At 40.4% G+C, this 14,974-nt stretch overlaps 2 protein-coding genes across 2 annotated transcripts; one reads left to right on the forward strand and one right to left on the reverse strand.

Moving 5' to 3' along the window:
• Window positions 1-489: 489 nt before the first annotated feature.
• On the reverse strand, window positions 490-14,685 carry tgm2b (transglutaminase 2b). Its single transcript, XM_005918565.3, has 13 exons — window positions 14,548-14,685; window positions 9,976-10,155; window positions 8,816-9,034; window positions 8,211-8,329; window positions 4,081-4,209; window positions 3,810-3,987; window positions 3,513-3,645; window positions 3,111-3,214; window positions 2,792-3,031; window positions 2,061-2,336; window positions 1,813-1,973; window positions 1,514-1,650; window positions 490-931 (listed from the first exon to the last, which is right to left on the reverse strand). Exons 1-13 carry the CDS (start codon window positions 14,555-14,557, stop codon window positions 784-786), a joined length of 2,034 nt encoding a protein of 677 aa, XP_005918627.1. The 5' UTR covers window positions 14,558-14,685; the 3' UTR covers window positions 490-783.
• On the forward strand, window positions 4,673-6,904 carry LOC121814277 (piggyBac transposable element-derived protein 3-like). Its single transcript, XM_042219384.1, has 2 exons — window positions 4,673-4,892; window positions 5,296-6,904. Exons 1-2 carry the CDS (start codon window positions 4,864-4,866, stop codon window positions 6,515-6,517), a joined length of 1,251 nt encoding a protein of 416 aa, XP_042075318.1. The 5' UTR covers window positions 4,673-4,863; the 3' UTR covers window positions 6,518-6,904.
• Window positions 14,686-14,974: the final 289 nt, after the last annotated feature.

A 14,974-nucleotide genomic window follows, 5' to 3' on the forward strand; every position in this document is an offset into this window, starting at 1 on the left:
TTCCACAGCTCAGTGAGTATAATCAGTGATGAAGGATTTATAAGTGAGAGGAGATTATGATGATCCTTGTTTTAAGTAAAGCTTTCATTGCAGTAATAACACAGAGTCATTAAATGATGTAATGTGTTAAGAGACAAAAGATTAGCTTTCAAAGTGTGTTTGAAGTATTCATTTGTAATCTCCGTACATACGGGGAACTAATGCCAGCATGTTTACTGGGGACAGAGATGCTACCATAAAAGGAATATTTGCAGAGTCACAGTGTGCATGTGGAAATGGATCCCATGAGTAAAATAAAATATTCAGGATTGGCTGTGATTAGCCAGGGAAATATTTACAGTATATAAACAACAAGAGAAAAAGCATCATAAACACAGCTCCTCCATATTGCCTTTGCTGTAGTTAGTCCAAATGTATTGACTGTCATATAATACGCAAACAAAAACCTACACATTGCATTCTCAGTCACGTGGAAACAAAGGCTGTTACTGACTGGCAAACAAGATTTTTAATTTTGTCAAATAACACATAATACCTAAAATCATCAGACTGTGGCTGGCATCGGTGAGTACAAAGCATTCATAAATCACAGTAAAAAAAAAATTGGGCTCAGACTAAAGTATATATCCACATAGTAATCCCTAATAAACAAGAGAGGAGACAGTAAGAAAGCACTGGAGCAGAAAGGCACTAAACTCGATTCATTGTCTAATCTTTAAATGCCTGGTCTGAAAAAAAGAGTAAGAATAATTCCATTTAATGGATTACGGACATTGAAAGGCTTTATTTTCCAATAATCACGTTTCTGTAGCCCTTGACATGACACAGCTTGTTACTGTCGAAGTCAACCACCAGCTTTCTCAGTCCAGAATGGGTGGGTGTGAAGTAGATTTTCACCTTGGCATCTTCCCCAGGTCCCACTGGTCCCAGCCTGCAGGAAAAAGGTTTAAATATTACTTTTGAGGCAACACCAGAAGGTTTATATCACAGTCCTGTGATTGTATAGACATTTCAATAATTCCTGCTGTCAAACAAACCATGATACTTGTGACTATTTATGGCAATAGTGCAGTTGGAGTTGAAGTGTTTGAATTGCTCTGAAGAGTTTGGCTAAACATAGTCGTGGTAAAAAAAATAGCAGGCACATTGCTCATCAGTCATGGAGTCAGAAACACAAAGCTGGATTTATGTAAAGTGAATTATTGGACACTGTTCAAACACTCAATGAGGAGATACTCCTCCTATCTTCTTCTGTTGAGCAATCATAAGGAATCCATTTGGTAATTTATTTTCTCTCCTGCCTGCTCCAGTGACCTCCTGTCCTGACTAAACAGCAGCACATTCAGCCAAACATTCGGGTGCTGAACTGAGACTTGGCAGCAAAACGTGAAACAATATGACACAAATCTCATAATTCATAATTCAAATTGGGAAGTAACATTTCCATTACGGACAGTAATAATTTTTAAAAGGTTGTCTTGAAAAAAGACAAATATCTTAATGGCTTAATGACCTCTCAGTAATGATGCCTCCCCCTGTCAGGTTGGCCCCTTCGATGCTGAAGCAGCAGTTCTCCAGTCTCTCTGGCAGAGGGTTTTGAAGGGTGATCTCTGCAGCCAGCTTCCGATTCTCCTTTGGTTCTCCCAGGATCTGTTCAGAAACAGGCCAAAAATTATGATCACTCTCAGATGAAGCTCATAATGCTGCTTATCTCATAACAATCATGCAAGACATTGGTTATATTTGTTCAGGTCACTTCTGGGTTTTAAAGACCCCAAAAGTTTGTATTTTGTCACATATCTTGCTACTCACCCTGACTTTGATTTCAGGGTTGTCCAGTACAACATTTCTCACTGCCAGTGTTGTATCTCCAGTGGTATAGTCCAGCAGCAGAGCTGCCAGACGGATTAGGTTGTCCTCAGTGATCTGACCACCGTATTTGGAGTAGTTCAGCCTTAGTGGAACTTTCCTCTCTGGAAGGACGTAGACATTATATTTTAAACTTAGAGTGAAAAGAAAAGTCTGTACTAACCTTCTCTATCAGCGGTGAGCTTACTTACCTCCTCCAGGGGAAAGCTCAACATTGAGTAGATCTTTGAAGCCGCAGTTCCCTCCCATAAACCCATTATAGGACAGCGCGCAGGATCCAAACAACAGGCGGCACTTCTTCTCACTTTGTGTGTTGTTAGTAACCACAGCAAACACATCAAAGTCACAGCCCTTCCTCATATCTGATGTCACCTTGATATTGAGGTGCAGGCCTTGATTCTGTTGCTGCTGGAGCAGTTTGTTTTGATGGTCAGCTTTCTTAAAAGCCTCCCGCTCTTCAGCAGATCCTGTGAGTATTGAAGCGACATCATGGCTTAAATAACAGAAGCCTCGGCCCATATGCCTTGCCATGCTGTATAATCAATTTCTACAGTATATTTGAACCAAAGTGATAAAGTGTGTGTAGGAGTAAATGAGCCTAAGGGTGTTCTGAGTTGACTTTATGTACAATAGGGGGAATGCAAACACTGATAAGCAATTCAGGAATGTAGCTAGAAAGTGACCCTGGTTTTACCTACAGGTATGAGGGAATGATTTCCACGCACACTTACGGTGAGTGAAAAACTGGGCAAAAGTGCAATGAATGCAAACATGTGAGACCATGTTGGATGAGGCGTGCATGGTAAATCCCTCTTTGCATTGCAAACAAGTGTTTAAATAGTACATCTTGGGTAAATATCTATTTTTTTCAAAAGAGAAAGAACTTATTTGATTCAGCTGGAGTGCTAAAAGTTTGATCTACCTTCAGGGTATTTGTAGAGATGAGTGATGTCCTCTCTGGCATCACTGCCCACACTCTTGGTGCTGATCTTTTGGCCAACGAGTGCATTGGAAGAAACTTTCGATGTGCTGCCATCCTTCTTCTTCATGAATGTGATCACATCAGCATTGACTTCAGCAAAGACAAAGGGGGCATCATACTTGAACGTGAGCTCACCTTCCTTAATGGCTCTGACAGGGGTGGGGCCACAGCAGTACACCCCTGAGGGAAACGGGGGGAAAGACACAGTGAGCACGTTACTTGATAAAACAACATGCTTTTGATGGACAGTCTTTCTTACCTTCACTCTTCTCCTGAGGCGTGGGGTCATAGGCCTGCCAACCATTAAAGTCAGGTTTAAGGTCAGGTCTAGTCATCCAGTTCTCTACCCAGCAGTGATAGTTCCTGTAGATACAATGCATACCATAAGCTGGATAGCATAATAGAAACATACTGCATGGTTATATGTATTACAACCATGCATCACATGCAAAAACATTATGGCCACCCTTGCCACACCTCTTCATTACTCCAGACCCAGCTGCCCTAACCTAAGTAACTCAGGTCTTCACACTTGCCCCATGACACAACAGATTCACGCTGAGTATAGCCTGTGGATTCTCTCATTTCAAGATAGTCAGTGATTTAAATTGAATCTGTGAGCTGTCCCACCATTTGTGAGTCAACTTAAAGGAGTTCTCACCAGATCATTTCTTTGGATTGAATGAGTTCTCCATTTTCATTGACATAGCGTTCAATCACCAGGTTGCTGTTGGTGTCATGTGCAGACAGATAGTTGGTCACAAGTCGGCAGGGGATGCCCAGGGCCCTGGAAACTGACAAGGTTTAACAATAACTTAAGTATTATCATATTTAAAAGATGAACAAAATGCATATCATAAATATGTGCTTATATGTAGGATATAATGTGTTGTCTGCTTCAGTCTAAGCAAGCGGTTTTTAGAGATAGGCTACCAAGCCTGGCTCTGTGCTATCTTACCTGAGCAGGCCACTGCAGCAAACACCCAGCACTGTCCATAGCGAACAGGCTGACAGGCTTGTGTGTCCCAGTTGCGCAGGATTTCCACACTTCCCCTCCATAACATGGGGCTGACGCCTCCTTCATAGTCACCTGTCCATTTTCCCAGCAACACCCCTTTGTCATCATTGCAATTCACCTGCCAGGCAAAAGAAACGTGTCTATGAAAATTAACAAAGAGAAACAATACTCTCTCAAAATGAAAGAATATCGAGAAGTCAAAAGGACAAACCATAGCACTCAGCACTCTGGACACGTAAATGGGATTTCTTCTCCCTGAGCAGTCCTTGCCAGGATTTTTCAGATATTTAGGATTCATATCGAGAATCCTCAGACAGACATCCAGGATTCCACTTTCAAACTGTACCGCAACATAAGACACATAACTGCAGATTAAGTGTGAGCAGAAAAATAACAAAACTAGGCATGTCATGGCAGGCACATGCTTTATAAAAATAAATAAATACAACAAATCTGAAATACAATGCAAGTCAAAACTTTGAGCATACCCAATCATTCATATACAATACTGTTTTCATTCAGAATGACGGGCATTAAGGCTTCCACATTTTATAACAAGGGAGGTTATCCTTTATTTTTGCAGATATTGTGCTTCTGCTGCTAAAAATCACATTTACAGTGATTTAAAGTATATTTTTTAGTGGACAGCAGGGCTTACTGCCTTCAAATTCAACCTATGTCCATACTTCAGGAAGCAGAGGACTTAAGGGACTTCACTCAGAATTTTAAAGGGGAAACAGACTGATTTCTGGCAGGGCATGATGTGGAGGATATTCAGGCATTAACCCCTTTTGCCCCACTGGCAACAATTGTTGCCAACATTTATCACTGTCATTTTCGACTCACAATAAAAAATCTCAAAGGTACTAATGCAACTTTTTCCACTTATATGCTAGTAGACAACTTAGACAAAGGTTTTGATTTTTAAAAAATCGTTTCCAAGTGCTTCCTATCACATGACATCATCTGCTTCCTGCTCTTTCTGGCTGAAGACATGGCGGTTGCAAATCATCCTGGAAAGAGGTAATTTTCATAAATTTCTCATGACTTTCCCCCCAAACATATTTATAATTATTTAATCATTCAAGTCTCTAGAGTAACCCTCCCCAAAAAAATTGTACCTAGGATAAATATTTTTTTGTTCATGGGCTTATTTCTGTGAGTGGCAACAAAAGTTGCCAGTGGGCACATAGCATGTCGCTAACTAAAGGAAAACACTGTCTGCAGGATTGCTCCTAATTTACTTATTTAAAATTGTAGAATGATGTACAATGGCTCATTTTAGTCCTTTTAGAATAATCCCTAGCTAAATAAATTCACAGGTATTCAAGGCCTCTGTGTATAGGATTTTTATACATTACCATACATCATTTCTTGCTAGCTAAAATTCGCTTGCTAGCTAACATGTATGTTGTCCTTTCCTTAGGTACACCGTAGCAGAGATCCTGGCCATGCTGCAGGACTCTGAAACTGTGGCGGACATCACAGTTGTGCCTGAGTCAGAAATGCACGCACATGACACAGACTGTGACAGTGACCAATCTGATGATGAGGCCACTGGTGACCATAACCGCCTCCCATCAAGAGTACTCAAAGGTGAAGGCTTTCTACCTAATTCGGACATGCAGCTGCCAAATCCCCCCGATGATGATCCTGGGTGCTCATCCTCAGTGAGTCAGACAGAGACTAGAAAGGTCAGTGGCACAAATGAAAAGGTGACCAGTCAGATTGTTGGGCCCATGCTCCACAAAACTAAGAACCAAGACAGGAAATTCAAAAAAATCAAAATTGCGGCCAAAGCACCAGCACAAGCCAACAAAAAATATCAGATCCCTCGCTATGTCCCCAAAGAACATGATCCTGGCTTCACATCAGATGATCCAGTGGATATCTTCCTCACATTTTATCCCAAGTCCCTCAGAGATGTCACACTGGAAATGTCCAATCTCTACGCTGAACAAAAAGGGAAAACGCTCAACCTGACTGAGGATGAACTTCTTACATTCTACGGTATTCTGTTGATCAGTGGATACAACACAGTCCCAAGGCGGCGTCTTCTCTGGTCAGACGATTGTGATGTCAGCAACAATGCTGTAAAAGATGCCATGCGGAGGAACAGGTTTGATGAAATTATGTCTTCTGTTCATTTAGTAGACAACATGAAGATCACAGCTGACCCGTTCTTCAAGGTGCGTCCCCTTTTTAAGCATCTAAATGACATCAACAACGCAATCCCGATAGCAGAACATGTGGCAGTAGATGAGATGATGATTGAGTATTTTGGAAGGCATGGGTGCAAACAGTTTATTAGAGGGAAGCCTATTCGTTTTGGGTATAAAATATGGAGCTTAGCATCCTCCTCCGGGTTTGTCCATCAGATGGAGCCATATGTAGGAAGCCACACACATCTGGTGGAAACTGGACTTGGTCAGGGTCCAAGTGTGGTTCTTGGCCTGGCAGAGAAAGCTGAAGTGCCACCTGGAGTCAAGTTTTACCACGACAACCTCTTCACAACCCTGTCCCTGGTGGATGAGATGACCCTGAGAGGCTATGGCAGCTGTGGCACGATGCGTAGAACATGCATGAAAGATGATGGAATGTATGGGAAGAAATATGTTATATATGTTTTTATGTTTTTATGTTTTTAGAGGTTCTAAGAAAAAAATGTTTGTTGAGTTTTTGAGTATAAAAAAATTGAGAATAAAGAAATCAGTTCAAATTGTTTGATGTTTTGAATTTTATACAGGGGGAACCTGAGGCTCCACCTTTTTGTTATTATTTATTATGACTATATTATTATTTTGTTCTTATTATATTATTATTATTACTTCTCTATTATTATTATTAGGTGACATTTGCCTTAGTGACAAGCTGTGTGACTACTGGCAACAATTGTTGCCAGTCATAAAAATGCTATTTTCTTCAAAAAAAAGTACAAAATGGAAAAAATAAATACATAACATGATTCAGAGGGACTCAACTGATAAAATGATATGCCTTACAACTCTGAAAAAAATCTGGGAAGGAACGGGTTAAAGCAGGAAGGTAAAAACTCAAGAGATACCAGCTTTTGAAGAGTCACGCCATGGAAAAACTGATGGAACGCACCATCCATTAACCTCCTAACACTCAACAATTCATTCTTGCCCTCTGTGAGGGATGCAAGTTTGAGACCTATACATCAACCAAAGTATATGTGTTGTATCTCAGGCCTACTGCAGTGTAAAGAGGACATCCTGGGCTTTCTATTGATGCTGCATTTTATTGCCACAAGGGAGGTTAAGTGATCTGATATTATTATTCTTTTGTTCTTCATTATTACATTCTTGTCTTTATTTTACCAAGAGCTCAGAAATTTACAGTAATTTTAGCACTTTCAAAACAAAACTTTTATTCAGTGTCTTTGTAGTGCACAGCAGGACTTCCAGCTCTCATTTGTAGAAGGGGAGTCAGACGTATAGCTGTCTGGGGATGAGTTGCCAGGTGAAAGAGGCTGATATTATAACAGTAAAGTGAAAGCTCAAAGGAGTTGGCCGAGCAAGTACAAACTCATTACCAGGTAGCAAGAGTTGAGGCTTGGGTGTGAAATTCATGATTTTCAGGGTTTTTATTGTTTTGTTTTTTTTATCAGTTTTATTGTTAACTCAGTTTCCCTGGGTCTTTTCCCCTGTGTTATGAATAAATCTTCTTCTTTTTGGTACCTCCACTGGTTTTATTTTGTTGTAACACAACCATATATATTGTCGGACACAAACCAGTCCGAGGCGCAAAAAAGCTTGTTAGGGCTCTGAAGTTTTTCATTACAATATCTAGTCGGGGAAATAGGAGTATTTTCACTAGAAATCAACTCTATTGAAACTGGGCTGAAATATCTGTGTTCATGGCATGATCCGAATACCCTAGCATCTGAATGTACCAGGTCCCAGTTACAGCCAGTTCAATAGGTTAGGAGAGATTCTTTAAGATTAGACAGTCCATCAAAGTAACAAATGATCCTAATTTCTCTAATAAGGGAAGAAGGGAAACTGTCCTCTGGAAACTGAATTGTAGAAAGGGAGTGCTTAAAAAATCAGAATAGGAAAACATTATCTTCTGGCTCTCAGGATCCTACTAAAGAAAATACTACTTTATCATGCTGTCCACCCTCTTTATGTATCCACCATCCAATTTTTAGAGTTGTGTTTTTTTTGGTATGTAGCATTTCATTAATTCTTACACAAGTAGATGTATTTTTCTGTTATCAGAATGAGTGCGGTTCACTCCCTCACCGCTCTGGCACTGTGTGAACTTATATAACTGATTATGTAGGCAGGCTGATTGTGTCAGTGTTGTTGCTGGCACCTGTCCGAAATTCCAGGGAGTAGGTATTGGATGTTTGTAGGCTCCTCGAAAGATGATCCCATCCTGAGCTAAGACATACTCTGCCAAATTCTCCTTGTTGTCCATGTATACTGCATCACCTGTTGCCAAGAGACATTACAAACATTAATACATGCCTTAATACATGTCCTAACTAGGGTGTAAATGATGTACTGCTGGTCTTTAACTATTGGAAACTGCCTATTGAAAACACAAGAGTGTAAAATACTATTATGTACCAAAGGAAAGACTACAGGCTGCTGCTGGAAAGGTTAGTGCTAGCTCAGCTCAAAAGTAAACACAAGTGAAGTAGCTGACATGTTACAGCTGTCTTCTGTCTATAATCCTCTTTTTCAATCTTTCTCTTTCATTCACTTTCAATCCAGTGCTTCAAAACTATTCCAACAAAGGAATATTCAGCTCAAGGCTGAACTATTGCTTAAAAATCACAACATAGTTGTTTGACTATGCAACCGTTCCCATAAATGGTCTCTTCACTCGTGCAACTGAAAAGTTCCTGCAATAAACAGGATCATCAAAGTGAGTTTTAACAAGAGGGCCTTGTGCGACAGCTTCTGTTTACCCACCTGGACACCAGGGATTAAAGAGCAGGATGAACTCGATCCTCGCAGAGTGCCCCAGGGTCAGGGTGTAGCGGCCTATAGGCGCATCTGGTGCAGAGCAGATTGACAGGGCCACCATGTCTCCGGGTGGACTGGTGACAGCAGCACTCCAGCAGGAAGTGTCAATGCTGGCAGACAGACCAAAAGAGGCCCTGGTGCCATACTGTTCAGAGGGTTGAGGACCTGCATGAAACCCCAAATATAGTTAGAAGTCTGAGTCTGAAAGAAGAGGTAGAGAGATCCTAGTGAAACAGTCGTAGCTAGGGAATGTAAACTTACAGTATGTCTTCTGATTTGTGGATATCATAATAGATTAGTAATTCATTCCTAAATTCTGCTGTGTTAAACGAATTTAAAATCATTTGTGTTCACTTTAATCTACAGAGCCAACTTGACACCTATCCTCCTTAAGATGGAAGTTCTCCTCCTGGGGGGGGGGGGGGGGGGGGGGGGGGGGGGGGGGGGGGGGGGGGGGGGGGGGGGGGTAACGGTGCCGCTCTTATCCATTAAAGCACATTCGACTTTCAAAGGCTGATATCATTATCTGTGATTATACACACGCTTTCCTCTTGGCGAGCAACATTTCCTGTTTAAAGAGTTTCATTCGATGGTCTGCAACAAGTTGACTTATCATGCTCTTCATAAGAGACTTATCCAAATATTAGAGGAGGACAAGAGACAGAGAGCTTTCACTGTTTGTACTGCAAAAAATTTAAGATATAGTTTCTAGGGCTGCAAAGAATAACAACTAAGGTCATAGAGGATAGAAATGGAAACATCTTTCAGCTACTGTAACTGAGCCCAGTGTGAAAAGGGTGTTGCACTATTGCTGATCGCTGAAGACGGGAACATGACTTCCCTTTCCATAAACTTTGTTTCTTTCCCTTCTCATTCTTGAATAGGCAACAATGAAAATAGTGACAGCATAAACACATGGTAATAAATGGTTTCAAGTTGCTGCTAACTTCCTGAATGAGAGGACACAATGCTTTTCCTATTCCTATTGTGTAGGGAAAGTTTTATTCATTCAATTTTCCAATTGTTTTGATACAGACCATATAAACTTTATAAAAGAACACATGTATATGATATAAATATCATAATACAAGAATCAGGAGCATTACCTGTTTCTGCAACAAAATCAAGTGAGCTGACTCCTGGCTGGTAGCTTCCAGAGCGAAGGTACAGGCTGATTGAGAAAGGCTGGCCTCTCCTCACAATGAGACGATCAGTGCCATTGAGATCGGTGCGATGGTCAGTGTTGTTGAACTCGCACTCCAAGTTCCAGCGATCGATGTCCAGAGCTAAAATGGAGAGAGGGAGGGAAAAAAACGTGAATAAAAAAAGAAAGTATTTAAGTAGTATTTAAAATATGCAGTATAGTCTATAAAGAACCATTTGGTAATGAGAGTTTCTATTATTCTTTATAAAAATACAGATCAAGAAAAAAAACACAAAGAGTATAAGAGTATCTGCATATAATATATTTACAATAATCAAACACTGTCTGCAGCACATTTAGCTGAGTACACACACAGCTACTACACAACTACTGACAGAAATTATACAGTGTAAATGCTATTTATATTAAACAATACTGACATATCCATACTTATAGGGCTGGGCCATATTATACCGTTCACGGTAATACCGGTATAATGTTAGACAATGATAGGAAAATGAAATATCGCGATAGAATGTAAGTAAAACGCGCATGCGCAGTGCCTTTGTTTTCATACGCACATGGCCGATTGTTGAGTGAAACAGATGAACCAGAATTGGTTTGTAAAAATGGTGCAACTTCAGTGATGTGGAACTGGTTTGGTGTTTGTCCGTCAGATACACGACAAAGCACATTTTTTTTGCAGAACGTGCAAGCGGCCGTCGTTATTGTCGTATTTGTCGGACTAAGATGCTCTTAAATCTGGGAGTAATCTGGGTCCTAAACCCCCCTCTTCAGGTCAAACGAACACTGCACTGAGAGTTAAAAACTGTCTAAATTCTTTCATCTTTAATAAAACGATCAGCATTGCTGCTTTACCAGGTGTAACTATGAAGTTTAACTTCCAGGCATCCATGAAAACAAAAAGTTATTACATTTAACGGAGTTAGACGTTAGCAGGAAGCTAGCGGAAGTTAGCTCGCTAGTTTCGCTAGTTACCTAAGCATGATATTGCATGTTTTGACTGAGAGATTTCTGAAAAAAATCAAACGTACAGCTCTGCTATCACTTTCAACATAAATGAAGACAGGAAACTAAACAGCAGTGACGTTTGTAGGGTTACTGAAGTTGGGCTAGCTGGTATATAATGATGTGCTACGTGACCGCTAGCGACACAGCTATGTTAGCATAACATAAATGGTGAAGCTGGAGGACGAACACTAACACTTTTCCACTTATAAAAGTTAACGTGAAGGTTCCTCATGGTTAGAGACAAATGCAATCGCATGGCAGGATGCTGTAAAAGGACCAATCTTCAGTCAGGAGAACAACTGAGATAATCCATCCACAATACGAGGTTAGTCATTAATATACTGCAACAACATGGGAATAGAGCAGCTGCCAGAGAATTCAACATTAATGAATCAATGGTACAGAAGTGGAGGAAGCAAGAAGAATGAGTTTAATAAAGTTTGATTTATCTGACTGCTTTGTTTCGCTTAATGTGCCTTATAATCCCGTGCACCTCATGGTCCGAAAAATATGTACTGCATACTGCAGTTTAATGTTGCAAAGCACTTTTTTTTAACTTCAGTGGATATTATACATGGTTATGCTCAGGATATGTCAGCCCATTTCTACTGGAAATGCCTTTTGGTTAAACTTTCAGCAAGGAATTTGCATTTGCACTGTTAAATTTTTATAAAGCTTTAATGTACATAAAAACCAGCTTCTTGTTTAAGTGAAAATAAATAGAAGGTTGTCTTTTTGCGCTAGTAATGTTGTGGAGTTGTATTTTGTCTCGCATCAATTATATCGTCAGTTATATCGTTATCGCAAATTTTCAAATATATATCGTGATAAATATTTTTGGCCATATCGCCCTGCTCTACATACTTACAATTTTTACTTCTAAAAACATCTCTTACCTAGTATTTTCTCTCAATGCTGACCTGAAAAAGTTGGATTTTTAGTCCAGAATAATCATTTAGATTTGTGAAGCTCATTAGTCATGGCCTTGTTTCTTATAATGATAGGAAAAAATATACCTCTATGCATATGGAGCACATGATGCAATGTCGCAAAAAAGTGGAAGCTTTATGAAACCTATTTGCTGTGTAGGACATCGGGAACTCTAATAAAATCAAAAATGTCCAACAAATACTTTTTAAAAAATGATCAGTTAACTGAAAAAGTGCAGTTAACAAGGTCTGGATTTCCTGTGTCGCAGCTGTGGATGTGGCACATAATCTAAAAAACATAAAACAACTGCTTTGTTTGTTCCTTCTGCTTGTGATGACTTCACTTTGAAATTAAACTGCAGACTGTAGGATGCTCTGTCTTTTCCAACATTCAAGGATGATATTATCTGACAGATCTTCCTGTATTAATTTACCAGAAGCTAAACCCAGACAGTCACTCCCTTCACGCTCCAGTGTCCTTTGTAACTTAAACTGTTAGCAGTCGGACGTACCGCCCACGGGACATTGGATGGTTTAGGGGACTAATAGGACTGCTAAGGGGTTAAAGAATCCCACCCTTTGATTAAAGGCCCACCTATATGATGACTCAGAGATTCTCTTGCTGCTGTGTAACCACTGGTCATCTGCACTGTGACATGTCATGTTAGCCTCTCCCTATGTATTATTCCTTGCAAACTTAATGCTTGAAACAGACATGAGGTGGTAGTCACAGGGCTAGGAGAGACTTAAGTAAACAAAGGCTCGACTAGAAAAAGTTCCTGCGGTTTTACATGAAATCCATAGGGGCTCATTCCTCAGTATTTGGCATGGCTCTGATGTTTTACTGATCTTGAACTTAGTCCGGTCTTAACTGAAGACACGTTAGTGCAGTGTATTCTGACACAGCTGGAGAGTGTAGTCAGAGCATAATGAGGGCTTTTCTGTTTAGTCTGTTCATGATCCCAAACCAATCAACACATATTTGAAAAAAAATGTAAGCATTGCACTGAAGCACAATTATTATGTCAAGTTATATAGGAGCCATCTGGAGACAAGGAAGTCCAATAAAACATGCCCTCAGCTTACACAATGTGAAAACAATTACTTAGATTAATAACACATGGATGTCTGTCACCTTAAACCTTTAGAGACAACAGGCTAATGGTGCAGTGGGGAACTGACATCATCCTCTCTGCAGGGCTCTGGAGGCTTGTTGCGGCTACATTGATAGTACAAAAGGCAAGTACTTTGATTTGCTCCCGTAATTGAACATAATGTTTCATTTAAAGCGCAGCAGCTTTGGTATGTCATATGGTATGCATGTGTGGTGTGAAGACAAACTGAATGCATGTCACTGGGTTGCAGTTTATCCTGCAGGGTTGCGTAAATTATAAGGACAGCACTCCATTTTAAACTGAATGGGCCAAAATTCCTAAGCTTCGACCCTCCCTTCTTTTCTAACGTTTACATACTGAACACACCCACTCTCCACTTCCAGTCTACCAACCATGAGCCACACGCCACAGTCCCCCCCCCCCGTGATGTGTGGATCATGGTTAGCATCACTGAGGCCACTATGAGCCTCATAAGGAAAATTACACAAAGTCTAGCTGGGGACAAGTGTGCATGAGCTGGTACAGTCCACACTGTTTAAAATCCTGGAGAAATAAACAGGGAAAAACACTCTGAACTTTTCAGTCTTCAAGGAGACACCCATGTTGACTGAGGTTCTCCTTCAAAAGTTCATTCAGATTTAAATAAATGCTCTGTGCACATTCAGCATACGGAAAACAAATGTTGCTTATTTATAAGAAGTTAGTGTAAGCATGACCAACTACAATTTGTTCGGAGGTGCGCTGGCAGACGGTTAGGCTGCTATTAAAGTGTCCAGCTGCCCTCCACAGATATTTTTGGCATGTTGCGGTGTTTGACTTCACACACAGGTGGGCAACTTTTTATGTTTTTGAATTATTGGGGATTCCTATTAAACAGAAATGACGTGCTGTTTGTGGAGTTATGAATTTCTTAGCAGCACCATCCGAATTCTTTCTTGGTCCTCTGTGAGCCTATAAAGATAGCACTGGTTAAGTAGTGGAAGCACCAGCTGCTCTCAGCTGCTATTATTAAGTGTTAGGGGCCTTAGAAGGCAATCATCTTCTCAAATATAAAGGTGAAACATTTTTTTAGATCTTCAGATCCTTGATGAAAATGTGACATCACTATATACAGCAGTACGGTGCTGAAGTGAATAGTGATGACTTCAGACAGCAGTGGAAATCTTTGGCACCGTGCCTGCAGGTTAAGAGTGAAAGTTTCACCTCCTAAACATGCACTTCTCTACAAAACTCTGTAACTAAACATCACAGTCACATTAACATAGACATAGTGGGATAATAATGAACACCCATGCTGACCCGAATGAATGACTCAAAACAACACATGTAACAATATTGATTTTTTTTTTATACTGAGTAAGGTCTTAACTATTTCTAACAAATTCTACTTATTAAAGACCTCTTCGTGCAAAAGATAACATCACCATAAAATTAGTAAGGAGGCACCATACAACTTACCTTGAGCCATGACTATTTCTGTGCTCGTTGACCAAACTGTGTATTCAGGCAGTCTTCAGCTGAGAGAGGAATTTTATGTGTCTCTCTGTTGCTCTCTGCCCTATTTGTAGTCCTCGTTGTGTTTGACAGTCTGGTAGTGGGTGTGACGTGACCCTCCCCTGGAGAGGGAGAGAGAGAGAGGGAGAGAGGGAGAGAGAGAGCTTAGCTAAGACCAATAGTGAGCGCCTGCTACAAAAACACACACGCGCACGCACACACATACACACAAACAGAGGAACTACTATACTTCTTCAGTGATTCATTACACACCCTATGTCAAGTAGGCTGAACGAATAGTAAAGTGCTGTAGTGATTTTGCAATGATCAGCATAGTTTACTGGAAAACAACAGCAGGTTACCGAGTGCACTACGAGCTATCGTATTTAAA

Source organism: Haplochromis burtoni, unplaced genomic scaffold, assembly GCF_018398535.1.
Source record: "Haplochromis burtoni strain Fernald_Lab_line unplaced genomic scaffold, NCSU_Asbu1 Contig_32, whole genome shotgun sequence".
Classification (NCBI taxonomy): Eukaryota; Metazoa; Chordata; class Actinopteri; order Cichliformes; family Cichlidae; genus Haplochromis; species Haplochromis burtoni.

What these genes read in the sequence shown, in the direction of transcription:
- LOC121814277 (XM_042219384.1), top strand. Translation starts at nt 4,864, where the DNA reads ATGGCGGTTGCAAATCATCCTGGAAAGAG. An exon ending in GCAAATCATCCTGGAAAGAG is followed by an intron (nt 4,893 to 5,295) that starts GTAATTTTCATA and finishes TCCTTTCCTTAG; the next exon opens with GTACACCGTAGCAGAGATCC.
- tgm2b (XM_005918565.3), bottom strand. An exon ending in TGCTGCAGTGGCCTGCTCAG is followed by an intron (nt 3,646 to 3,809) that starts GTAAGATAGCAC and finishes AAACCTTGTCAG; the next exon opens with TTTCCAGGGCCCTGGGCATC. An exon ending in CAATCCAAAGAAATGATCTG is followed by an intron (nt 3,215 to 3,512) that starts GTGAGAACTCCT and finishes TTGTATCTACAG; the next exon opens with GAACTATCACTGCTGGGTAG.